We start from the raw sequence: 27,231 nt of genomic DNA, 5'->3' as shown, positions 1-27,231 counted from the left end.
TAGCCTTTTGATGCTAACAGGAACTTATTTAACACCATGAATACCTTGAGCACCCTTTATATATATACATATGTAGCTTTTCAATTAGGGCAGTGAGAAGGAAATTGTCTCCCTCCTTCTTCAGATACATTGGAAAAAAATGAAAGATTTACTTGGACTGCGCACATTTATCTATAATTGGTAAACATGTAGAAAGAAATATTTGATCCTCAGTTTGAGATTTTTGCTTTCTTTATCAGATAGTGGCCTTTATATTGCACCTTCAGTTTTGTAGCCAGAAGCTAATTTTAAGTAGAATTTTAAAACCAACTATTTGTGGCTATACTTTTGTCTTTTGTATTTTGGAATGTAGATAGTCATTCCAGGCAAACATTTAGAAATAGAGTGGTTGTGGTTTTTTTGGATATAGTTCTCTTCAGTCTTTCCTATTTGATATATTGGATATCCTTATTAGTAGTAGCTATGAATTTTAGAAACCTAATTCTGTCCAGGCTATAGATTGACACCTCTTCCATCACATACTTTGGATTCTGTTTTCCCTTAAAAGGAAGTGATAATAGCTGTATTCCTTTTGGCTGCAGTGTGTGTCGCTATACTGTTTAAGCCAGTATATCAGATGGGATTGTATTTTAACAGCTGGATATGTCAGTATTTTTCCCCCCTTGTAGCAGCTGAAACTGCTTTTTTAGGCATATGCGTGTAGATTGATTCTAAATGTTTTTCCAATCTCAGTTGTTCACCCGGTCATGCAGTTCAATAACATCTATTTTCATTACATTACTGTGTAACTAAGGATGCTATAGTTAGCAGAGTTACTGGAAATAAGATTTAAAAACAAGTTTTATTAGAACAGAATAAATACATCATTTGTGTCACAGATGAAGTAGTGCTTGATGCCGACTGCCACACCAAAAATTCTCAGAAAATTTTCTAAATTGCTTTATTGGTTGAGGCCCTTCACTACTTTAATACCACACAAGATACAGTGGTGCCTCAACTTATGAACACCCCTACCTACGAGCAGCTCCACTTGCAAAATTTTGCTTCAACTTGTGAGCAGAGCTTCGACCTAAGAACAGGAAAAGACAGGGGGGAAAGGCGGGAAATTCAAACGTTGGTGGCGAAGAAGCTGCTTCTTTGTAGCTCTTTCGCCCCAATGGTTAGAGCAGGGGGTTAGGGAACTTTTTTACTTATGTGGCACAGGAGGAGGAAGGAGAGGCGGGGGCGGCTCCGGATCACCGCAGGGTGCAGGAAGCCGGTGCACTCCCTGCCCATCCCTGGTGCGGGTCTACTCATGAGAAAGGGCGGCCAAAGGTGCTGGGCTGAGGGGCGCGGATCGGAAGGGCTCCTCCATGGACAGGGCGAGCGGCAGCGACACAAGAGGCGGCTTCCTGCCAGGGAGTGAGTGCCATTGAAGGAGGCTTTGGTCTGCCTGGTAAGGTGATGCTTTTTCCTTTTTAGAAACTTCTGGGTGGGTTTCGCAGGGTGGGTTTTGGCTGAGGGGGGTTATGTTTCTGTGCTGTGTTGTTTTTTGCAGTCCCAGCGTGGGGATTGCTTGATGGTTAATTTTGGGTTTTGGTTGGATTTTTGTTTATTTGTTTTTGTTTTTTGGCAGCCTTCAGGGCTTGCTCTGTTTAGTTTTAGTTGTGTCTTATTTTTTAAGCTCCAGCGCCTTCCGATGGGGCTTTCTGAGTGCTTTATATATATATTTTGGTGTTTTTTTGAAATGCTGGAACGGGTTAATCCTGTTGCCATGCATTTCAGTGGGAAATGTTGCTTCAACTAATAAAGCGAAAAAGCAAAGCGTGCTGCTTATATACCGCCCCATAGCGCTTCAAGCACTCTCTGGGCGGTTTACAATTTAATTATGCAGGCTACACATTGCCCCCCCCCAGCGAGCTGGGTACTCGTTTTACCGACCTTGGAAGGATAGAAGGCTGAGTCAACCTTGAGCCGGCTACCTGGGATTTGAACCCCAGGTTGTGAGCACAGTTTTAGCTGCAGTACAGCGGTTTAACCGCTGCGCCACGAGGCTCCTATGCCATGAGCATTTCAATTTAAGAACACCATTCCAATATGGATTAAGTTCATAAGTCAAGGCACCACGGCAATATGTGGTCACAACAATTGCTGTAGTCATGTGAAAATATAACATTTTATTCTTATTTCTCCCATTTTGGTTGTGAACAAATTAGTCTCTAGGAAAGTTCCTTCTGGACTCCAGCTGTGTGTTCTATCTCAGCAGAAGATTAAAAAAAGAATTTTTTGCCTTTCTCTCTGACACACTTCCTTAGAATAACTGGTTTCCTGACACAATTTTTAAAATGGAGAAGCGATGTATTATTTTTATTTACTGGTCATAAAATAATACGCTTTTTAAAAGGATTATATATACAATATAACTGTGCTCCTGTAGGCCAGTAACATCTCTTTGTTACTGCCCAAGAAAGAAAATAATGGAACTTCATCCAGAGTGCTGTCCTCTGAAGATGCCGGCCACAGAGACTGGTGAAACGTTAGGAAGAACAACCTTCAGAACATGGCCAAAGAGCCCCAAAAACCCACAACAACCATCATAGAAAAACATTTAAAAATCAGCAAACATGAGGCAGGAACATCTGCCTTCACTGAAACTGAACAGAAACAGTCATTAACAGTCATTGGATTGTGCAAAACTCTTCAGAAAATGCATAAACATACAGAAACCAACAGTACATAAACTTTTTACATTTCACATTTTAAAGTGAACAAGTGAGGCTGAAGTCTCTAAACCACCAGGACCAGTGTTTTAATTCAGGAAACTGGAGGCAGACAGAACTGTCCTCACATCACAGCAGCAGTCTTCTAGGAGGAGGAGGAGGAGGAAGGCAACTGGGCCCCGCTGGTAGAAGCAGCAGGTTCCTCTTCCTGTCTCGGCTTCTTCGTGAGGAACCTCTCCATAGTCAGCTGCTTCTGCTGCCTTTTGAGCATCCCTCTGAAAAGGGATATGACCCTTGCATCATATGTGTTTGAAAGGTCTTGTGCAACACCTTGTCCAGGTGGTACCGCTGTGCTAGAGTCTGCACATTGTGCCACTGTTCTAAGAGCTCCTTCAGTTTAGTGGTGGACAGCTGTTCCTCGCCTGGCTCTTCTTCCTTTTCCAAAGAGGCCTGCTCCTCCATAGCCTCAGCCTGCAGCTTGACCAGCTCCTGGGTGGATAGCTCCTGGTCCTGGTCCTCCTTTGTGACCTCAAGGCCCATGGCAACAATGTCCTCCATCACTGTTGACTCTGGTGCAGGCACAGAAACACCAGAGTCACTTGTTGCCATACAGTCTGGCCACAGGTTGCGCCAAGCAGAGTTAAGATTTCTCCGGCTGATCCTGTTCAACTTCAGACAGGTGACAATATCAAAGTGGTCCCTCCAGAAATCACGCAGGGTGAGGTTGGTGGAATCGGTCACCTCGAAGCAGCGCCTGAAAAGTTCCTTGGTGTACTTTTTCTTGAAATTGGCAATCACCTGCTGATCCATTGGCTGGAGTACCGGGGTGGTGTTAGGCGGCAGGAACATGATTTTAATGAACTTGAACTCCTCCAACAAGTCTTCCTCAAGGCCTGGAGGATGAGCAGGAGCATTGTCCATGAGGAGCAGGGCCTTCAGCGGCAGGTACTGCTTGACAGCAGGGCCAAAAGCAAGATTGACCCAGTCCACAAATAGGACGCGTGTGACCCAAGCCCTAGTGTTGGATTGCCACAACACCCCCAGCTGGCCTTTGTTCACCTTGTGCTTCTTGAAAGCCCGTGGGTTCTCTGAATGGTACACTAGCAAGGGCTTTATCTTCAGGTTGCCGCTGGCGTTGGCACAGAAGAGGAGGGTCAGACAGTCCTTCATGGGCTTGTGGCCAGGCAGCTTGCTCTCCTCTTGAGTGAGGAAGGTCCTTTTGGGCATCCTCTTCCAAAACAGCACGGTCTCATCACAGTTGAAGACCTGCTGTGGAAGGTAGCCCTGTGTGTCACGACCTCCAGGAATTCTGTGGCAAAGTCCTCAGCTGCAGGAACATCGGAACTGGCAGCCTCTCCATGCCTGACCACACTGTGGATTCCAGATCTGGTTTTGAATCTTTCAAACCAGCCTCTGCTTGCCTTGAATTCTTCTGGCTCAACTGAGATTCCTGCCTCTTGCTGCACGAGGTCTGTGTTAGAAGGCCTTGGCCTTCTCGCAAATGACAGCCTCAGTCACTGTGTCCCCTGAACGCTGCTTCTCTTGCATCCAGATGAGCAGCAACTTTTCCACCTCCTCCAGAACAGCTGGCTGGTTCCTCATGATCCTGGTGACTCCCTTGGCTACATCTGTGGCAAGGATCTTCTCCCTCATCTTAAGGATGGTACCGATGGTGGAGGGATTCCTCTGGTACTCCCTGGCAATGTCTATCACTCAAATGCCTCCGTTGTGCTTCCTGGTGATCTCCTTCATCTCAAGTGTAATCTTCTCCTTTGTCACCTTCCCGGCCTCTGCAGAAGCAGGCTTCTTGGGACCCATGTCAGCAGCTGCTACATTCACAAAAACAAAAGGCTGTGCTTTATATCTGCTTCCCACATACCTTCCCACCACTGGCCAAAACTGCCCTGGACAAACAAGTGGCATAACCCCCCCCCCAGCACAAGCTAAGCCCCCTACCTTTCCTGTGCAACTTACAAAAAAAAACACAACTTGACATAACCCCTCAGCACAGCATGGGACTACTCTACATTCTCCTGCAGAGCTATATCTCTATGTGCCGCTCAAACTCTCTTCTTGCTAGAAGAGGGAGTTTTCCTTTTGCAATGGGAAGGGGGAGGGGAGCACTGCAGGATTAGAGAGATAGTTGGAGGGGAAACAGGGAGGGAGGGAGCTGTGACTCGTCCAGCAGCATTTTTCACTCGTTGCAGACAAGTGGGTGAGTGCGTTTTTCAAGCCCTGATCATATACTAAAACACTGTACAAAAAACGGAAAGCATTCTTGCGAAGCACGGCCATAAGAACATTTGTCTTGCGAGTCATCAACCCCACTGCCAGAACCATTTGTCTTGCGAGTTTTTTGTCCTGCGAGGCATTTATCTTGCAAGGCACCACTTATAATAAATATGAAAAAATCAATAAACCCTGTTACCAACTGAAACTGTCTTTAAATGAAAATACACAAATTAAAATCCATTTGAACATCTTAGCGCAATATTCACGTTAGTAGCTTTATATAATTTGATCTCATTTAGCTTCCAAAAGCAGAGAGGGGTGGTACCTGACCAGCTTCTGTAGGATGCTGTTCCAGAGGGAGGAGGCCATGACCAAGAAAGCATGATTCGTAGTGTTTGCTTTATTAGACTCTTTGGGTGTTACAATTCTTCACATCAAGAACTGGTGAGAAGCATTTAGGATGGGTAGCTATTTTGTGGGGCCCTAAACCATTTAAGGGTTATAGGTTACGTCCAGCACCTGAAATTGAGCATGGAAACTAACAGGGTGCCAATGAAGGCTGGGGATACGTCTTCCTATCTGCTGGTACCTTTAATCAGTTTAGCTGCCAAATTTTGGACTTGCTGAAGTCTCTATACTGACTTCAAAGGCAGCCTTATACAGTGGTGCCTCGCATAGCGATTGCTTCGTATAACGATGTAATCGCTTTGCAATGAAGATTTTGTGATCGCTTTTGCGATTGCTTTGCGATGTTCCCTATGGGGGAATTTCGCTTTGTGATGATCAGTTCCTTCCTTGGGGAACCAATCAGGGCAAAGCAATGCTTTTTAAACAGCTGATTGGCACCGCATGCTACCTCCCCAGAGCTCCTACATAAATAGGGGACGGCGGGAGGGGGGAGGGGGGGCGCTCCAGATTGGCGCCTTGGTAGGAGGGAGGGAAGGAGGGGCGAAGGGCCTGGCCCTGATCCCCGTGCGCACCCCTGGGGCGCCGAGCCAGAGAGCCATCGTGGCAGGAGGTGCTGCAAAAGAGGAGGCGCCTGCCTGGAACCGGGATCAGGGTGGCAGCGGCTGGACCGGGAGGGGCGCACCAGAGACCCCCCTCCTCACCCCGTCTGCGCCCCGCCAAGGAAACCAGGCGTCCGGGGTTGGCTGGCTGGCGGTGGATGGCGCGCCCCTTGCCGCCCCGGGCGGCTGCCTGCCTCCGAGCCCTCGTCCCACCGCTCGCCGTCCAAGGAGGGCGGGCGTTGTCCCTGGCTGGCTGGCGGTCGGTCGGTGGGTGGGTGGTGCGCCCCTTCCCGCCCCAGGTGGCTGCCTGCCTCCGAACCTTCCTCCCACCGCTCACTGTCCAAGGAGGCTGGGCGTCTCCCAGGCTGGCTGGCTGGCTGGCTGGCTGGAGGTCCGTGGGTGGGTGGCGTGCCCTTGCCGCCCCGGGCGGCTGCCTGCCTCCGAGCCCTTCTCCCGCTGCTTGCCGTCCAAAGAGGCCGGGTGTCGTCCCGGGCTGGCTAGCTGGCGGTCGGTGGGTCGGTGGCGCGCCGCTTCCCGCCCCAGGCGGCTGCCTCCGAGCCCTCACTCGCCGGAGAAAGACCCTCCGACCCGCCCATCTGCGCCCCGGGACAGCCCCGCCAAGGAAGCCAGACATCGTCCGGGGCTGGCTGGCTGGCTGGCTGGCAGTGCTTTGCCATGATCGGTTCCCTACTTGGGGAATACTTGGGGATACAGCCGGGCACTGCAGTTGATAAAAGGCACTCTTGGCCTCAGCAGATATTTCTGCTTCCCTAAAGACAGCTGGGTCCAGGAGTACCCCCAGACTGTATACCCAGTCCTTCAAGGGGAGTATAATCCCATTAAGGCTAGGTAAATATCCCTCTAACTTGTCTAACAATTCTTCCAACAGTAGAATCTCTGTCTTATCTGGATTCAATTTGTTGACACTATCCAATCCATTATTGACGCTGGGCAGCACTCAAAGATGCACAGGGCATCACCTGCAGATGGAAGAGGAGAAATAGAACTGTGTGTCATCTGTGTATTGATGACAAAACACTCCAACTCTCCATATGACCTCTCACAGCAGCTTCATATAGATATTAAAAAACATTGGAGACATGGTCAATCTCAGACCCCAGATTCAATAGCTGTTGCAGAAGGATACTGTGGATGATCCTGTCAAAGGCCACAGAAGCATCTGGGAGGACCGGCAGGGTTACCCTCCCCCTGTCTGCCTCCCACAGGAGATTGTCTTCCAGGATGACCAATGCTGTTTTAACCCCATGGCACAGCCTGGACCCCAACTGAAAAGATTCTAGATTATCTGTTTCCTCCAAGAATGCTGTCAGAATTGAGAAAGGCTTTGATTAATTTTTTTATTGTGAATGGAAACAATGCAAGTTGCACCTGAATATGTGAGATGTCTGATTTCGGCTAAAGCTAAATCAAAGGAGACTGCTAATTTAGGCTTCCATGTTTATGTAATGTATTCTTCTGACAATAAACATGCAGTAACTTTTTAAATAATATTAATAATTTATTGTCATTGTAAGTATATACACAGTATACCCATACAACAAAATTCACAGACACCCAGAGACCAGACACATGCACACACATAAAATTCCCCAAACACTCCCCACCCATTAAAAGTCCCCCACTAAAAATATAAACATATACACCGCAGGCCAAGTAACACAGTCCAACTAATTATTCACTACTGGTGGTCTTTAAGCCCATTATTAATTGCAATTATAGCTCTGGGATAAAAACTATTGAGAAAACGTGTGGTCCGAGTCTTAATTGTTCTATATCTTCTGCCAGACGGTAACAGTTCAAAAAAGTTATAAGCAGGATGGGAAGAGTCTCTCAGGATGCTGTGTGACTTTCTCAGACAGCGGGATGTGAAGATGTCATCCAGGGTTGGTAGCTGGAGCCCGATGATAATCTGGGCAATTTTAATGGTTCTCTGTAGAGCTTTTTTGTCCGCTACAGAGCTACTCCCAAACCATGCCAGAATGCCATAGGTTAGGACACTCTCAATGGTGCTACGATAGTAGGACAGAAGTAAATGCTGAGATAAATTTAACTTGCCGAGCATTCTCAGGAAATACAGCCTCTTCTGTGCCTTCCTCATTAGCATGTTGGCATTTCTAGTCCATGAGAGGTCCTCTGAGATGTAAGTACCCAGAAATGTAAAACTACCAACTCTCTCCACTTCCTCGCTGTTTATGTACAGTGGTAAATGTACATTTCTCTTCCTCCTAAAATCAATTATGAATTCTTTAGATGCCTTATAGGAGGTTATCAGCAAGTGTCGTTTTTATATGAATTAGTCAAAGGAAGTTTTCTTAGAAACTTTATGTAAATGAGTCAAACACATATCTTGCTTGTTCAGTTTGCTGAATTTTTTTCCTTTATTGAAACCTTTTACTTAAAATTGTATTATAAGCAAATACTGTAAAGTTGAATTTCCCCTATTTATATCAGGCACCTGATTTCTCCCTATGTGTTTGTTGCTTGAACATAGACATTTGTTTACAATTTGTTAACAATCATTTCAGATGTTTTTCTAATTATTTCATCTTGAGTTGATTTTGAAAGAGATGGGTTTGTTTCAATGTTAACATTTTTTATTTTATAAACCGTTCAGAATTGGGGGCCTATTTTTCTCGTAAATGTTAGCATTTTTATAAATTATATTCTACCATATTGTTTGCTATTGTGGACATACAGTAGAAAGGTGGAATTAAGGTATGGAATTTACGGGCACAAAGTGTAGCTGTATGCACTTATTGTCAGATACCTAGAGGATAGTTTTTGACTTCGCTTTTGCCTTTGATGGGACAGCTGAATTGAATGAGATGAGGAACCTATTATAGTATCACATATTTTCAGTTTTGTTAAATTTGTGGGCCTGGGCAATTTAGTAAAATATACCTGCTTTCTTTTTTTTTAAACTAGGAATTTATTCAGCTTCATTTCATGTCTGGTGCTTCCAAACATATCTTTTAGTTGAAGGCTTTCATCTCTTGGGCTGTCATGTTGTTTGCTGTAACCATCTGGTAAACTGGTAGGTTATACTATCTGGATAGCAACCCAACTTTCAATTTGACACTTGATTCCCAGTTAGTGAGTTTTAGTCCCAGAGTCAAATCTGTGCTGATAATGCAGTTGGGGATGTGTATGGGGAAATGCTTCAGATTGCATGTGATTCTGGTGCTTTCAGATACTGTACTGGTCCTTTTGGTAAACCTGAAAAAGAACTGGCTCTTTTTTCGAATGTTCCCCTTCGTGGTTCTAGCTTTAGTACAAAAGGGAAAAGAAAAACAAACAAACCCAGAAAAGATAAAGATTGAGCCTGGTGGCAGTGCAAGACAAGAAGGGGCATGGGAAATGGTGGACTTGTGCTTCTAAATTTTATGTGAGTCTTATGTGCTACCGAGACAATTAGCATGTTCAGTAACTGGGATGTTAACACCAACTGAAAAAAAGATTAAAAAAGGAATAAGATGCAGGTGTATATGGCTTGCTGGCTGAAACCTGAGCAGCACTCCTGAGAAGTAAGGACACATTGCAACATAATGCTGCAGGTCCCACTTGCAATTCCCAAATGACCAACTTCTTGTAATTGAAATTATATTAGTTTGCAATTAAACTGAGCATTTATAAAATGTAGACTGATACCCAGTGTGATGGTATAGTAGATAGAATGGTGGACTCGATTTGTGCTTTTAAGCACAAAAAGGAGAAGACACAGAGAAAAGACAATGGGGGATACTTGAGTCTGATCTCCATTTTAGAGCAAGCCAGCCAGCACAGACCCTTGCATAAAGGGTCTGCAAGATCCATCAGAGCAAAAAGCAAGGGAGGCATGCAGTAACCATGGCAAATGCACAGAAAACAAACAGAGCAGGTCAGAAATGGACAAAGCAAAAAGCAAGGGAAGCATGCAGGAACCACTGCAAAAACAAACGGAGCAGATCAGAAATGCAAAGAGAACAAGGCAATAAGCATGCAAACCTCCGAAGACCCTATTGGAAATGGGGCGGGGGCCAAAAATCAAATTCCCCAAGACCCATCAGAAATGGGAAAAAAACACTTGAAAAAGGAACCAGCCCCCCATCAGAAATGGAGGGGGAACCAAAAAACAAACAACCCCCCAAGACCCATCACAGCATGGAAACATAACCCTCCAGCCAAAAACCACACTGCAAAAATATCCCAAACAATTTTTTTAAAGTATAAAGACTTTCTGAGTCCTTACCTTAGCAAGTAGCCTTCTCAGATTGCACATTCTCTAACTTCCAGGGCGAAAGAGCTACAAAGAAGCAGCCTCTTTGCCACCTACAGTTTGCAATTTGAATTTCCCACACTTTTCGCCTGCCTTTTCTGTGTTCCTAAGTCAAAGCTCTGTTCGCAAGTCAAAGCAAAATTTTGCGAACAGAGCTGTTCATAACTCAAAATGATGTAGGTCAAGGCACCACTGTACTTTGGCCATCTCATGAGAAGAGAAATCTCCCTGATGTTGGGAAAGAGTGAAGGCAAGAGGAGAAGGAGACGACAGAGGAGGAGATGGTTGGACAGTGTCATAGAAGCGACCAACATGAATTTGACCCAACTCCGGGAGGCAGTGGAAGACAGGAGGGCCTGGCGTGCTCTGGTCCATGGAGTCACGAAGAGTCGGACATGACTTAACGGCTAAACAACAACGAGTAGTCCAGATAGGTGGGGTATAAATCAAACAAACAAACAACTTTGTTGTCTTCAGTGTTGAACTCATGTCCCCGGTTCTGGGTGACCAGAGTATGTATGTATGTATGTATGTATGTATGTATGTATGTATGTATGTATGTATGTATGTATGTATGTATGTATGTATGTATGTATGTATGTATGTATGTATGTATGTATGTATGTATGTATAAATCTGTGTATAATCAAAACTGTGCTCCTTCGATATGTGCAGTTCAATGTAGATGTGTATTATCTTTTGGTCCCCATGTGCCAGCCACTGAAAAGTTGCATTTAAGATTCAGACCTTGTAGCTTGGCTTCACATCTTGTCATTAGCTAATTTTAAAGAATTTGTTTATTAGTTTTATTTATTTATATGCCAGGAATAGTCTTTTTTTTTTTTTTGCATTCTTCCTTGATTGTATTTCTGCTTTCAGTTCATAGTATTAGTTCATAGTTGATTTTTAATATCTGAAACACGTGCTTTCCATGGCTTTTAATTTTTTTCAGTTATTAAAATCTTTGAGATTGATAGTAGTAACATACTAAATAAACTCACCAGGAATGTGTTCACATGATTGAAAGGTGAATAGGCAATCATTCTGGGGGTATTTCATTGGATACATTGTCATCTGAGTGTAGCAGGCTGTGTCATAAATGAAGTATTTCACTTTGCAGGAGTAGGGGAGAATGGCAATAGGGCACCTAATGGCTGAAATTCTGTTTAGTGTAATAAGTTGTAATGAGAGTAGGCTCACTGGGGATTTAAGTTCAATTTATTCTGTGGACCAACTGTTGTTGTAATTTGCTATGCTAAGGAACAAGTTTTCAGGCATTGCTTGGTCTCAGGCACCAGGCAGCAAGGTCAGCAAGATATTTTCAACCTTGCCCTCATGCAGTGTCTGAAATGCAAACAAGCCTCCAAAGTTAAGATGAAGAAGCTTCATGTAACTATGCAGAAGATATTTTTCTCTCCTTGTAAATTAGTAGGTTGTCAGTCTCTGTTGGTACATCCCTTCTGCCAGGTCCTCCATTACTTTACGAAATAAGCACTTTGTTACCGTCTTGCTATACTGTTGCCTTGCACCCCACCAGTTGTCCTTTTGTTTATTTGTTTGATCAAAGGGAAGAGGAGAGTTACTATGAAAATGCTTTACTTTCAGTATCAAATGACATTTTTACATTAGCCAAATGTACAGAGGGATGGTGGATACAGCCTCCCTAGACTTGCTTCTTGCTTCCCATGTTTGGTGGCACAAGGTACTAGAATAGCTGAAAGTGAGCAAAATATACCTTCTGCGAAAGGTTGTAATGCTTTTGTACAAATCATATGCTTAGTGAAGCGCCTTTGGACAGTGAAAACCTTTAACTATCAGCATTATGAGTGCTGTGAGTATTTCTGTGCTATATCAGTTCCGATATTAATCAGTTCTGATAGTAATCAGTTGAATTGTTTATAAATGGATGTTGAATTTCCTGGTAAAAGATTAACTATTTGAAGTTAGTATTTAAAAATGCCTTCTCAATGCATGATTAGCAAAACATTCAAGAACGTGGCTTTAGAGTTCTCATGCACGGATCGTTTTAATGTTCAGCGTCAAAGATAAATCTTCTTAATGTTAAATGTGTGCCTATATTTTAATGAATGTTTACATTACCTGTTCAATGTAACATGTTCAATATTTCTATGAGAAGCATTCTGCCATGTTAATCATATTTTTGGTTTTCTTAACAGATATTTAATTAGTCAAGGAGCACATGTAGGAGCAGTAAATAGTGAAGGAGACACACCATTAGACATTGCTGAGGAAGAGGCAATGGAAGAATTGCTTCAAAATGAAGTGAACAGACAAGGTATTTTTTAAGAGTTCATTAAAAAAAATTTCATGCATAAAGACTATTAAAACAAAAATAATTACATCACCATAAGAAAAGTGGCCATATGTCACGAGTGATGTACAGTGGGGTCTTGACTTGAGAACTTAATCCGTATTGGAAGGTGGTTCTCAAGTCAAAAAGTTCTCAGGTCAAATCTGCATTTCCCATAGGAATGCATTGAGAACCATTTGATCCGTATCTGCTCTTTTCCATCCATAGAAAGTAATGGGAAGCTGCTATTCCGCCTTCGACCACTAGAGGGGGATATTTTGTTTCTTTTTTTCTTAGGTCAAGAAAGGTTCAGGGAAGGCAGGGAAAATACAGTCCAGGCAGTACAGTACACCAGGCAGTCTGAAGACTGTCTCCCAATCCACTCTCTAAACGCTGGGAGGAGTGAGGAAGCAGACAGGCACACTTTTCACTGGCCAACAGTTAACTGAAAGTTCACATTTTGCACTTTCCCTGCCTCCCACGTGGTTTTTTTTCAGTTCTTAACTCAAATCTAAGTACTTAAGTCAAGTCAATATTTTCCTATGAGAGCGGTTCTTAAGTCAAAATGTTCTTAACTCAAGCCGTTCTTAAGTCAAGACCCCACTGTATATGACCTGGCAGAGTGAACATTGAAATATATTTCCAGTAAAATAACTGCATGCATTTATTGTGATTGCCATTTTTAAAAGTATGCTTGTTAATTTGAGTTTACATATTTAAAAGCAGCTGAATGTATGAAAAATATGTTCTCCAGTATTAAAGCTATCTGTTGATTTAAAAACTAAATAAAATTGTTATTCCCAACTAGACCAAATCCTTTATTATTGAGTTACCATAGTTACCTTGAATCAAGGGTCTGTTCTCATTGGGAATAACAATTACTATTAGCCTTAAGAGACTTCAAGAGTTCTCTTTTGGTTATGATTGCTCTTAAGGATAAATGTTGAATCACAACTGGGAGATGCTGCGCCATCTCTGATGTCAAGACCTGTATTTCCAAGATATTCAGGAAAGTGCTATCAATTACTTAGCTTGGATTTTCAAGGTCAGAGAAGCACAGCTTTCGTCTATGTTTATATGGGAATAGCATGTCAAAGACTCAGGTGGGCCTCTTGTGTTTTACTTGGGGTGGAACAGTCAAGGTATAAGAAGGGTCTACCAGTATGCTCATGTTTTCAGTGGACATTGGAGAAATATTCTATAGTCAGAGTTTTTTTTCCTTTGGGGGATACAATTCCAATTATAAGTCTTTGCTTTAAACCAAAGACTTTTCTTGTCTCTCTGGGAATTTTTCTTCAATTGTGGTAATGTATGTATTGTTAATGAGAAGGAATCAAATAGCAAACTGTCTGTGTCAACAAAGGATTAACTTTGCTTTTTAAAGATACATTTAACAAATTAGAAGTAGCATGCATTGTGGCTGTTGGTTCTAAAATTGTAAGAAACAGCAAAATTAATAGTAATTGTCATAAGATTGATCAGGGAATTCATGTCTGAATGAAATATTTAAAGGTATCTATAAGTTCCTTCCTAAATATTGTAGCAACATTTTCTGGTTCGTAAAATTTTAACAGTTATGGATGTGCATAATTTTAACCAAGAACAGAATAAAATTGGAGAGGAAATATATGGAACTATTTAAGCCAGTGGTTTGTTGGAGACAGGAAAATCACAGGACAAAACTTCACATTAAGTTATATGGTGTTAAAGAGGGTAAAGGACTAGTATATCTGTATGAGCCTAGAGATGTGATGGTTTTCTTATATATTTTTTTAGCCACTCCTAGAAATAGAAATGTTTGTCTTTTGGTATTTTGTTACATGCCTATGTATCTTGACATTAGACTTGCAAAAACAGCCCTCAAGTTACTAACTTTCAGATATTTTCATTTGCCTTCTAAGAGATTAATAGTGTCTCTTTTGATGTTGCTTCTTGAGAATATGAAAATTATACAGCTAGTATAAAAATGCAGGATAACTCTAAGAAGAAATCCTTCTAAACAAATTGACTTACAGAAAATGCACGGAGAGAGCAGTCCCTTCTTTGCAGCCCACTCACTTACCTGCACAGTGTTCTTTGTCATCTGGGATTGTCACTTAATGCAGTATCTTTAAAAATAGAAGTTGTATTTAGATGAAAATTCTTTTACAATATGAAACAGTCAGTTTTTTAATTAGCAAGAACTAGAACTTGAAAGGGACATTAACGATCAACAAAAACTGCTTGCAAAACAATCCACGTTCAGTGCCCAGGTAGGACTGGGAAATATTCCTGGAAAACTGTTGCCTGTCATTTTAGAACAGGGAGTACTGTGCTTTGACTCTATATGAAGCAGTTTCATAGAAAAGTAGTTAAATTGCCAAGCTGGGATTAAGCCTAGTTTCAGTTTATCAGCAGCTGTGTCTTACTTTACTTATTGTTATAGGAAAAGGAAAAAGAAGGAAATGATAGGATCTCTGCGTGGAGATGATGGCTGATTACTAACAGGGGACAGGAAAAAGGCAGAACTACTCAACACCTTCTTTGCCTCAGTTTTTTCCAAAAAAGAAAATAGTGCTCAACCTAAGGGACAAAGAGCAGGTAAAGTAGTGTGGGAAATGCAGCACAAAATAGATAGAAAAGTAGTACCTTGGATGAATTTAAGTCTCTTGGGCCAGACAAATTACATCTAAGGATATTAAAAGAACTGGCAGAAGTAATAATCAGAATCTTCGAGAATACAATATCAGAACCATTGGCAATAATATTTGAGAATTCTTGGAGAACAGGAGAAGTCCCCACAGACTGGAGGAAGGCCAATGTTGTCCCTGTCTTCAAAAAGGGAAAAAAAGAAGACCCAAATAATTATCGCCCAGTCAGCCTGACATCAATTTCCGGAAAAATTCTAGAACAGATCAATTAACAGAAAGTTTGTCGTCACTAAAAGTCAACACGGGTTTCTCAAAAACAAGTAATGCCAGACTAATCTGATCTCTTTTTTTGATAAGAATTACAGGCTTGATAGATGAAGAGAACATTGTGGACGTAGCATATCTTGATTTTAGTAAGGCCTTTGACAAAGTTCCCTATGATATTCTTTCAAGGAAGCTAGTAAAATGTGGGCTTCTGTTCTGGGCCCTGTGCTATTTAACATCTTTATCAATGACTTGGATTAAGGAATAGAGAGTACGCTAATTAAATTTGCAGATGATACCAAATTGGGAGGGGTTGCTAATTCCCCAGAGGACAGGATTAAAATTCAAAATGACCTTGACAGATTGGAGTCCTGGGCCAAAACTGACAAAATGAATTTCAACAGGGAGAAATGTAAGGTCCTACACCTAGGCAGAAAAAAATAACTGCACAGATAAAGGATGGAAGACACCTGGCTAGACAACAGTACCTGTGAAAGGGATCTGGGAGTCTTGGTAAACCACAAGCTGTACATGAGTCAGCAGTGTGATGTGGCTGCCAAGAAAGCCAATGTGATTCTTGGTTGTATCAATATGAGTATAGCGTCTAAAGCAGCGGTCCCCAACCTTTTTGGGACTGCAGATTGATTAAGCCTCTGAGGGAGGTGGGGCACTCCCCTGTGCACACAGGTACACGAGCATGCATGCTCTCTCAGGTGCATGTGCGAAACGGTGGGGGAGAGCGCATGTGCCAGCGCCGGCATGAGCGCTCCCCTATCCCTTCACACATGCGCAGGAATGCCCGCACACCCACCCACCCCTTCACTTGGGTGCATGCATGAAGGGGTGGGGGAGCGATCACACTGGAACATTCTTGTGCAAAGCAGCTGTGGGGAGGGGAGTGTGTGCGGGGAGCAGTAGGTCTGTCTCTGCGGCACTGGGCCGTGGACGAGGGGTTGACAACCTCTGGTCTAGAGCAAGGGGAGTGATAGTACCACTCTATTCTGTTTTGGTCAGACCTCACTTGGAGTATTGTTTCCAGTTCTGGGCATCTCAATTCAAGAAGTATGTTGATAACCTGGAACATGTCCAGAGGATGGCAACTAAAATGGTTAAAGGTCTGGAAGCAATGTCCTACAAGGAGTGGCTTAGGAAGTTGGGAATGTTTAGCCTTACAAAAAGAAGGTTGAGGGGGACATAATAGCCATGTTTAAATATTTGAAAGGATGTCATGTTGAAGAGGGGACAGGTTTGTTTTCCAGGGCTCCAGAGACAAGGAGCAATGGTTTCAAACTTCAGGAAAAAAGATTCCATCTGAACATTAGGAAGAACTTCCTCATGGTCAGAGCTGGCCAGCAGGGGAATAGGCTGCCTCAAAGGGTGGTGGAGTCTCCTTCTTTGGAGGTTTTTAAGCAGAGACTGGATGGGAGTACTTTGATGGGTGTTTGTGCATGGCGGGGGGTTGGACTGGATGGCTTCAGTGGTCTCTTCCAACTCTATGACTATTGTTGGGCTTACCCTCTAAAAAGTCTTAAGAATTCACTTTCATTTTCATACTCCTGGTTAAAGGCATTTTCTGGCTGTCAATTGTTAGCTTGTTGATTGATGATTATAAATGCCAGCGTGCCTCCATCTTGACAAAGCACGTGCCAAATTTAATTTTCGAAGATAAGAGAAATGTTCTTTGCCTTCTAAGGGCTTAGAATGGAGGTATGCCTGAGTTTAGAAAACCAGAACTAATTCTGCCTCTTGCTTCATCTGCATCAGCAGCCTTAGAGTAAAACAAGGTATGACATCATTCACACCTTTAGCAATTACAGGACTTGTTTTTAAGAAGGAAATGGCAGATATATGAATCTATAAACCTTTATCAATTGATATCATTTCAGTCTGGATCAGAATCTCTTATGATCTTAGGGGGAAAACTCTTTTAGACTCCCCCACCCGGGCACAAATAGTTAATGCCTGCCCATGATATGAATTTGGAACTGTATTTCTGGGACAGGGGTGTGTGGTCGTTAAACCCTTCTATCCCCCATGACATGGTAACAGTCTAGATCTTCAGACAAAAACAAAATAAAAATAAAAAAGACAAAAATATTGTGGCACTTTATAATGTAAGGTTTTGTGGACCTTTATAACCACTTCTTCAGACATATGAGGTGGAATACAAAGATCACACAGTAAAACATTCATGCTACTGTAGTTTCTTAAGAGCCAGTCGTGTAAGCTTGTTTTCACACATGCAGTGATTTATGACTTGTATTGGTATTCAGTTCTTTTGAAATCATGTAAATATTCTAGTAAGAGACACAAAACTAGCCAAAGCAGAAAGATGGAGCTTTAAAGACTGTTAGCAGTATATAAAGAATGACATATACTTTTGATCCATGTTCTGAAATATGGGTCTGGTAGTTGTAAAGGAAAATAAAGGTAGATAATAGCATAATAATTACATTTGGTAAGGACTTAAGAAACATTGACTGATAATCAGTCCATTTATCTGGATGTCCACATGATGATACATGAAAACTTACATTAAAATCTAATGGACTTTAAGGCACCAGTACTTTTTTTATCTTTTTAAAAATATTTATTTTCTTTTTGCCTGATATGCTCATACAGACTAACAGGTCTACATCTTCTGAAACTTGCAGCACTTGAAATTGGCTTTTTAGAAAGCTGTTTGCACAATTTTTAATTGAGGCTTCACGTCTAGTTTTCATCTCACTGTATGTGAGCAGGTTGAAGGATAGATGGATTAGAGCAGCGGTCTCCAAACTTTTCAGTGGGAGGGCCACATCATATATGCTCCATATATTCAAGGGCAGAACGAAGATGCCCACTCCCGCCCACATTTGAGGGCTGGATAAAAAGGCAAAGTGGGCCAGATGTGGCCCACGGGCCGTAGTTTAGAGAACTCTGGATTAGAGGATTTGCAGAAAGAAGTAGAAATGCCAATCCCTGGCCAGCTTGTCGATTGTGACAGCTTGTATTTTATGCATAGTAAAATAATGCTCTTTGTAACAAAGCATCTTTGAATACTCCAAATAACAGAAAATGGAAGAAAATGTGTTTCCTACCTAGGCTGATAAAATGGCAACCAAGTTGTAACATTTGTTTCCTAGCATGCAAAAATGGTTCAGTTGCAAGATGTTTTTAAGGAATTTCTGGAGGGGAAGCTATTCAAGTCTCAATCTTTTCCAGCAGAAACAAGAAAAGTGACACAGAACTGGATAGGTGATTTGGTTTGTTTTATTGAGCATTGAGAACAGGGCATATTCTGGATTTCAGATTGCTTATTGCTCAATATCTGTCTTGAAAGGACTGTTAAAAACCTTGCTTCTTAGAAACAATACTATATTTTTCCGTATATAAAACAACACTTTTTCCTAAAACAATTAGAGAAAAAATTGAGGGTTGTTTTATACATGGAAGGGAGCAGGAGGAGGCGTAGACTGAGGCATAGAAGGAGCTGGACTCAGCCACCTCTTGCAGCTGCCCATTGACTCCTGCCGATGCCGCCCGATCACCCCCTCCAGCAATAATCATCTGGTGATCAGGCGGCAGCAGTCAATGGGCAGCAGCGAGAGGCGACAGAGCATGGCAGCCCATTGATTGCTGCTGGCACTGCCACCCGATTGGCCCTTCCAGCGATTGTCTCCTTGTGATTGGGCAGCGGCGGCAGTCAGTGGGCAGCAGCGAGAGGTGGTTGAGCCCAGCTGCTTTTTTGCCTCAGTCTCCACCTGCTGCTGCTGCTGCTGCTTCCACCACTGTTTGTGGGCTCAGTGATCGTGCAGCTCTTTGATCCCTACTTGGAAAAGTAGGGATCAAATTTTCAAATTTGAGGTTAGAAAAAGGACAGTTATCTTATACATCGGGTTGTCTTATAAATGGAAAAATATGGTAAGTCTCTTTTTGCTTTAGTAATAGAATAAAGGACAGATTTTGTCCAACATAGTTTGTAGTCTTTTTGCAAGCCACATAAACTTCGTGTTCATTTTAAAAGGAGAAATAGTTAGGAAATATTTTGTTCATTGTCATGGGTGGTTCATGTCAATACTTAATTGTACAGACATGGGTAATTTGAGAATGCTTGTCTTGGTTCACATCTAATTTCAGCGGTAGCTCGGTGATACAGGCCATTCAGAATTTGTAGACAATGGAAATTTGCTTGATTATAATTTATTTACACCAGAGGTCGGTTATTTCTGTCTTGCTTGAGACTGGCAGAAGTAGAGCTAGCAAGTGGGCAGGGGTACCCTCCTGTTAAAAACTTATATGTTACTTGCCTGTGATTTTCTTTGATTTCAGTACTCCCTCCTTTCCAGTTCCTGTTTTATTCTCAGCATTCAGACTTCTGATGCCAGAGCAGGTTGGGAAGCCTGCTTCTGATGTTGCTTCTGCTGCTGTGGCATCTCTGCATCACAGATAGAGGCAGAAAATGTTTCTCATCCTCAAGTGCATCACCCCAGGATATGACAGGATCTGTTTTCTGTGCCTGCCAGACAGTTAGAACTCCTGCTTACAGATAGAAACAAAGATATGTCTCTGCTTCTTCCCTCTGGTTTTGAGCATAATGGGGTTCAGAATAATCCTGTCTTGCCTAGTGGCCCAAAGTAAAAGTCAGGATTGTGTGGCAAGTATGCACATCAACCTAACCTTCTGGCCTTTAGAAACATGGAATTTTCATTCCTGCCTTTGCTACCAGAGTAAGAGGCACAGGAAATTTGTTATTTAAATAGTAGAGGTCTGCTTTAGTGAAAACCTAAAGAGGAAAAACATTGCTGAAAGAAGAACGATAGTGACCATTTCAAGCTTTCATTTCATGTAGTGTAGCTTTGATTATATGGCTGACAGCAGACAGAGAAATGTGTGATTTATCAGAATGTATTATAAAAAACAACAACGTAAAAAGACACCCTTGGAGCAATAGCAAGCTTATATCACCTCCCAACCAAACAGAATTCTGTAAAATTATATAAAGAAATAGAATTAACATAAGGTGAATATCAGGTTGAAAATAGAGACAAACACTGTATTTAAGTCTGGAGCCCTTAACGAGGAGTCAGTAAATTTAGATTTATGGTTTAATTAATGTTACTATTATGCTGGTTGCACTTTGGCACTTTAGAAGACAACTGGTGATGCATCTCAACACTTAATAGTTCATACAATGAAATGCCATTGGCCAGTAACCAAATTGCTTCCTCATTTTGATTCTTCAGCAGTAAGGATTGATTGTACAGTACTACTGTACACTGGTAAGTGCCTGGGGCAACCCTTATGAAACAGCTGTCATTAGGCTACTCTGGTAGCTGAAAAATGCTGGTAATTAGAATTTTTAAGTGTTATACATCCTTGTTGAACATAGTGCATTAGAATTATTTTTCAAATTCACTTGTAAAGAAAGTAACCAGTTAATCTGTATGAATGTTTTTCAGAGAGCTGCCTTATATAGGTGTAGCATCATCTGTTACTCTTCCTCATTAGTGTACTTGGAAATGATCAAATGGCTTTTGGAAGTAACAGTCTATACATCAGACTTAGAAATAAAGTATTGCCATTTGTGGACCATTTGTAGATGGGAATTTCTGTATCACAAATATTTATTCTTAAACTTTATTGGAATCTTAGCATATTGAAATTACAGTGATAATTATTGCTTCATATTTTTTGGCATTCATCTTAGGAAATTCCAAGCCACACCCTATCTTCTTTTACTGATAATTCCTTTATATTCTAGGAACACCTACAGTGTTGTTGTAAACTAGCTTGACTGGTTTTAATCTACATGGAAGAGTTGGCTATTAGGCAGTGTGTTTGGTGTTTTTGTGTTTGTTTGTTTCTGCCTACAGATAATTTTGATCTCATTATCTTTCTGATCACTGAATGAGAGGCTTTTCTGTAGGTAAAAGCAAACATGTTCTTTGGATATTTTTTGGCCCAGTCAGCCTCATGAATGAAACCCTACTGTACAGAAATTCAGATCTTTTTTGTCTCAGCTGTGATGTCATAACCTTTTAAAGATAATGCTGTCCCCGCTATTATACTGCACAGGCTAGAACTGCCATTAGTATACCAGCTACTCCACTACGCAGAATGGTACAAAGTTTGGTACAGTTCGAGTGACTTTATAAAACTGTATAATCATCTTCCTATGTTGAAATTCATGCTAATGTATAGTACGTCATATTTCAACACTGAAGAATTTTGACAAGCTGGACTCTGTTCAGGCCTTTTTGTGGAAAGTAATTTTGTACCAGAATTAGTGCAAGAGCATACCCAGTTTTCTTTCATTCTCCTAGGTTTAAACTGAAACACAACTAGAGAACTGTAATGAATTTCGGCAGTAGGCACTGCTAAACATTTTGCGTAGGTGTTAACCAATGTTTCAGTTTCAGGTGTGTGTGTGTGTATGTGTATTTATATAATGTGAATATATGTTTTCCTTAAGGGGTTGATATAGAGGCAGCTCGGAAAGAAGAAGAACGAATAATGCTTAGAGATGCTAGACAGTGGCTTAACAGTGGTCGTATAAATGATGTTCGGCATGCAAAATCCGGTGGTACAGCACTTCATGTAGCTGCTGCTAAAGGATATACGGAAGTCTTAAAGTAAGTATAGTTTCTCATGCAGATTTAAAATATTGTTAGCAATGTTTGTAATCCACAGTATACATACAAAACTCATGTGACTTTTGAAAGTCTTTCTAAACATTTATATAGTTATATAAGCATATTCTAGGAAGTTTGCCAAGCCCAGAAATGTGACTTAAGCTTAGGGCATTTCTGCCTCAGACACAGGACCTCTGTGTTAAAGTTGTTTGTTAGTCCCATACCGAGGAGTTCTTTTGAATCAAGTGGATTTTCATTCATTTTAGTTTAAGTCAGATTCATCCAGTGGCTCTGCTCTTAAGTTGAGACTAACAACTGGATTTGGTCCCTGCTAAATTCTTCATTTTTCATAATATTTGTAGTGATAGTCCATGTTGGGAAACTGTTCATTTCCTACATTCACTAAGCCCTTATCAAGCTTCCTTTTGTGCAAGGTTCCCAGGGAGGGGAGAGAAAACCTCACAGTCCATTGTTCAGTATGATGCCTGCAGAATTCTAACTCGATGCTCTTGTGGCACTCTGAAAAGGTGTGGATGGTGTGTGGCTGTGTGCCTGATCACACGATCTGGTCACACAGCTCAAATCTTGTCAGATCCTTAGGATAGCTTTTGCTGTCAGCACTCTATGCATGGAAGCATTGAACTGGAGATGTGTTATGTGCCATCAGGTCAGAACCAACTTGTAGCTATTATAATAGGGCTTTCAAGGTAAATGAATATTTATCCTAAATGTCTAATGAGTGGTTTTACTAGTTCTTCTCCCCCCCCCCCCATGTGGGGTGGTCTGTCTGCTACACCACATTGGGTATTGTTGAACAGAATACTGGTTGCAATAGCACTTTATTTCTAACTGATTTTTTGTAACTACTATTTATTTAGCTGATCATTTTTTCCAGACTTCTAATACAGGCTGGCTATGATGTAAATATTAAAGATTATGATGGCTGGACACCACTTCATGCAGCTGCTCATTGGGGTAAAGAAGAAGCATGCCGAATATTAGTGGAAAACTTGTGTGATATGGAGGCTGTTAATAAAGTGGTAGGAGTCTTTGTAATTTTTGTCAAAATGCAAAGTCCTTTGTGCATTGTTCGAAAGAACTAGGATACCATGTGCCACTTCACTGTAAACCATACACAAATGAATATACAGTATATGTATGTCTAGATACTAGAATGTCCTAGCTAGAAAACTATTGTGGCTTTTTGTCATATAAAGGATGTCAGAATGTTACAAGTTTCTCATCTCATAATTGTGTAGGGCCTTGTGTCTGAAAATTAAATTGTTCATAGATGTGAAATTTGTCAAAGAACTGCCTTAATGTGACTGAAACTATTAAGTTGTACAACTGAGCTGTAGTAGGATGACTGCTCTGGTTTTTTTTAAAGCTTAATTGCTTTGCTATTGCTTGTAATATTTGCTTGAAACATGCCTTAATTATACTCATAAACAGATTTGTGTATGATAAGTTAACAGACCTGTTCCATTTCAATAAAGAATAACTTTGAGCTCATCTTTTTTCATGTGGGAAAGAAATGAGCAATTTCCAGAGATCCAGGGTCTGCATGTGCCTGTCCCTGGATTTTGGGTGCCAGTTCCCATCTGCCTCCTCCCCAGAACTTTTTTAAAAATGTTTTTTAAGCCTCCCTCATGCTGCCTAGTGGTAGTTTTTAATTTTTAAAATTTGGGGGAAGCAGGAGGAAGTATGCTGAGGGGGCAGAAAATGATAAAATTGCTCCCAGTATTCCCTTTGGAAACACACAGACTTTCTGAGCATTTAAGAAAACTCAGTTTTGGATAGGTAGACAGAGGGCTAGAGCCCCAAGGAATGCTCAAAGACTGTATTTTGCTGCTTGGATAATATGGCCTATCTCTAACATGGGACATTACAGAAAGCAACATCTGTTGAACTTGATTCCCTTACAGGATTAGGTCTATATTAGTACTTTTTAAAAACTTGAAAAGTTTAATCCCATGATACATGATATTTAGCTAGGGGATTGTGTTAAGATCTACCTTTTCTGACATTTAGCCTTTTTTACTATGGTATTTGGTAATTTTATTGCATATTTTTGGATTCTGGGCATACAGATTTTTTTGCTATTAAATGTTAGGGAGCAGTTTCAGGTTTCCCATGCACAAGAACGATTGATATGCTGTAAACCTGCTTTTATACTAAGCTGCTGGAGGAAAATACGTATGAAACACCTATTGCTATAATTGTATTTCATTTGTGAGAATTTAATACGATTGGAAGGAGTCAGTTGACTATGGATTAATAGTACTGTAGCCTTTGATTACAGCCAGACATTCCTAGATATTTCAGCATAAGCAATATCTCTTTAACTCTGTAGCTTTTGATTTCAGGTGATCTGACTTTTCCATGGGCAGGCCAGTTTGAGGACACATAATTTCTTATTGAAAGTTGCTAATAAAAAGCAAGCAGATAGTTCATTTAATCACAGCTACCAATGTGCAGAAACATAGAGCTTTCAAATAGTGATCACAGAATTATTCCTAATGGAAGTAACCACCATTTTTTTTCCTTTTGGATCAGTTTTGAGTTTTGATTTTCAAGCACAAGAGTAACCACCGTTTCCTACCAATTTTATGTTACCTGAAAAGATTGCAAAGGGAAGACAAAACTAGATTATTAAATAGAAGGATCTGTTGGCTAAACCCTTCTGGAAGCATGAGTTTGCTGTTCCTAAAATTTCTTAGATGGGAATTTTGCCTATCTTCAATTAACTTCATGGAAAAGATATTCCATTTGAAAATAAACTTTAAAAAGGAGAAATTTTCACAGGGAAGGTTCATGAATGTGTGCTTAACTTAATAGTGAGGTAACGTAGAAGTGTGTGAATGTGTCTTGTCTATCTAGTATACAGTAATCTCTGTGGTACTCAGCAATCTCTTCCTCCAATTTCCCATGCTTCGAGCTTAAGTCTTGGGAAGGGGTCATAAGATAGCTTCTTGGACAGAGCTTTTTCAGATCAGGAAGAATAGGCAGCCAAGGGAGCTGCAGAGGGATGATAATATCCATACTAGAAAAACTAGTGCAGCACCCTGCTGTGCTGTGATAGAAAATATGACTGAAAGAAATCCTAAAGAGTTATTGGGATGATAAAGGTTTAAGGCAGATCTGGGCAAAGTGCGGCCCTCCAGATGTCCCTGAACTGCAAATCCCAACATTCCTCACTGTGTGGGCTATGCCCAACTCTCCTCACACTATTGGCTGTCTGGGCTAGCCCAAATCTCCTTACTATTGGCTGTATGGGATAGGCCCAAATCTCCTCACTATTGGCTGTGTGGGCTAGGCCCAAATCTCCTCACTATTGGCTGTGTGGGCTAGGAATTATGGGAGTTGCAGTTCAGCAACATCTGGAGGGCCGCATTTTGCCCACCCATGATTTAAGGGAATTGGATATTATGGACTAGCTTCACCTTTCCTGTGCAGATAATACCACCTTGGAACATACTGAGAAATATTTTTTTATCCCTTGGAAATGGAAGGCTAGCTTGGTTAATGTTTTCCAAAGTTTCTACATCATATGTAGTGCTTCTAGCTTGCAGCATAGTCATGACACCCCAGAATGATAGTAGATAGAGAGCATTGTGGAGAAAGCAGAATGTCGCTTGTTGTTGTTCCTGCCATTTGCAGTGCTCTTGGAAAAAACATTCTGGAGAGAGGAAATTTCAACTGTGCTACAGCCACTGCTAATTATTAGTCTGAGAAAATGTAGGGTATCTCCTCCCTTAGAAAAATTCAGTGGAACTGTCTGCTCCATTTCCTTTTCAAAAGATGGGTTGGAAAATTTCAGAACTCCATTGTTCCTAGCTACAGTGGTGCCTCGCTAGACGATGTTAATTCGTTCCATTGAAATTGCTGTCTCGTGAAAACATTATCTAGTGAAAAGCATTTCCCCACTGGAATGCATTGAAACCCGTTCAATGCGTTCCAATGGGGAGAAAATCATCATCATCCAGCGAAAATCGCCCATAAGAAAGCCGTTTTCCGAAGCGCCGATCAGCTGTAAAATCATCGTCTTGCGAACAGCTGAAGCATGGAGCGAGCTGTCAAAATCAACCTCTTGCAAATAAACGGTCCTCTGTGAACCACCAGGAAGGGATTTCCACACTCCTCCCTGAATGAAACACTTTAAAGGAGCCACTACTACAAAGGAGGAGTTTCCCCAATCAATCCCCGGTGTAAAGGAGCTCCTCTGCAGTCCACAAGGAAGGGATTTCCCCACTCCGCCCTGAATTAAGCACTCTAAAGGAGCCACATGGTCCTGCTCATCCAAGCCAAACAAAGGGGGATCTCTCAATTACCCACAGCCTCCTGGAAAGGATCAAACAGCAGGAGCCAGCCACGCTCTCTGCCTTCCAATTAAACGATTTGGGGCTGTGGGAAGAGGAGAGCCCAGGCAGCAGGAAGGATTTCCCCTTGATGACCCCAAGGTTGAAAACTCCTCTCGACCATGTGGTCCCGTTGCGCCGTGGAGGCGAGACAGCCAGCCCCCCAGAAGGGCTTTCCTCCTAATCCACCCATGGGGAAGCCTAGCTGAGGGGGAATCCCGAGCTGCTTTTTTTAAAAAGCCCTGGCATGGCTTAAGCACGGCAGACCCGCCCCTGCATGTCACTGAGCCAGGTAAGGGGCCATCTACAACAAGGTTTTTCCCCAACCCCCAGCCAGGAGACTGATACTGGGGGGAATCCCTAACTGCCGGGCTTCTGAGGCACGGCGGTGGCAAGACCAGCCAGCCCCTGCTCGGCGCGGCTGCTTCCCCCCCCAGCCCACTTGGTGTGTGGGCAACCCGGGCGGCAAGCTCACTGGCCAACAGTGCACACCCTTCTCTGCCTCCAGATAAGCGCCGATTGTGCTCGAGCAGTGAAGCACAGACCAAATCATTGTCAAGTGGAAATCGCCCATTGAAATGACTGTTTTGTGAATTGCTATAGCGATGGCAAAAAGTTGTTGTTATGCGGATTCTTCGTTTAGCGGGGTCTAGCGAGGCACCACTGTATATTCATTCTTATAAGCACTATCTGATTGCTTCTCCCTCTTCCATTTGAGCTTCCTGATCTTGCCAAATCTCATCTCTTCTCCTACCCTAAAAAACTTTTCAGAAATTAGCACTTCAGAGTAGCAGCTGAAGAGCCACCTTTTTTTGGTCTTGCTTTGTTTTGAAGAGTAAT

The 27,231-nt window shown here is 41.9% G+C and overlaps 1 protein-coding gene across 2 annotated transcripts in view; it reads left to right on the top strand.

The window, feature by feature from the left end:
* PPP1R12A (protein phosphatase 1 regulatory subunit 12A) overlaps positions 1–27,231 on the top strand; it is a 130,063-nt gene that overhangs the window by 37,802 nt on the left and 65,030 nt on the right. For both annotated transcript variants that reach the window (XM_073000328.2, XM_073000330.2), the window contains exons 3-5: positions 12,392–12,510; positions 21,874–22,033; positions 22,929–23,073. In XM_073000328.2, coding sequence (XP_072856429.2) covers positions 12,392–12,510; positions 21,874–22,033; positions 22,929–23,073 — 424 coding nt within the window. The remainder of the gene's footprint in view (positions 1–12,391; positions 12,511–21,873; positions 22,034–22,928; positions 23,074–27,231) is intronic.

The sequence above is a fragment of the Pogona vitticeps genome, chromosome 5, assembly GCF_051106095.1.
Source record: "Pogona vitticeps strain Pit_001003342236 chromosome 5, PviZW2.1, whole genome shotgun sequence".
Taxonomy (NCBI): domain Eukaryota; kingdom Metazoa; phylum Chordata; class Lepidosauria; order Squamata; family Agamidae; genus Pogona; species Pogona vitticeps.
The sequence above is the reverse complement of the archived record's forward strand: the minus strand, read 5'-3'. Positions and strand labels throughout refer to the sequence as shown.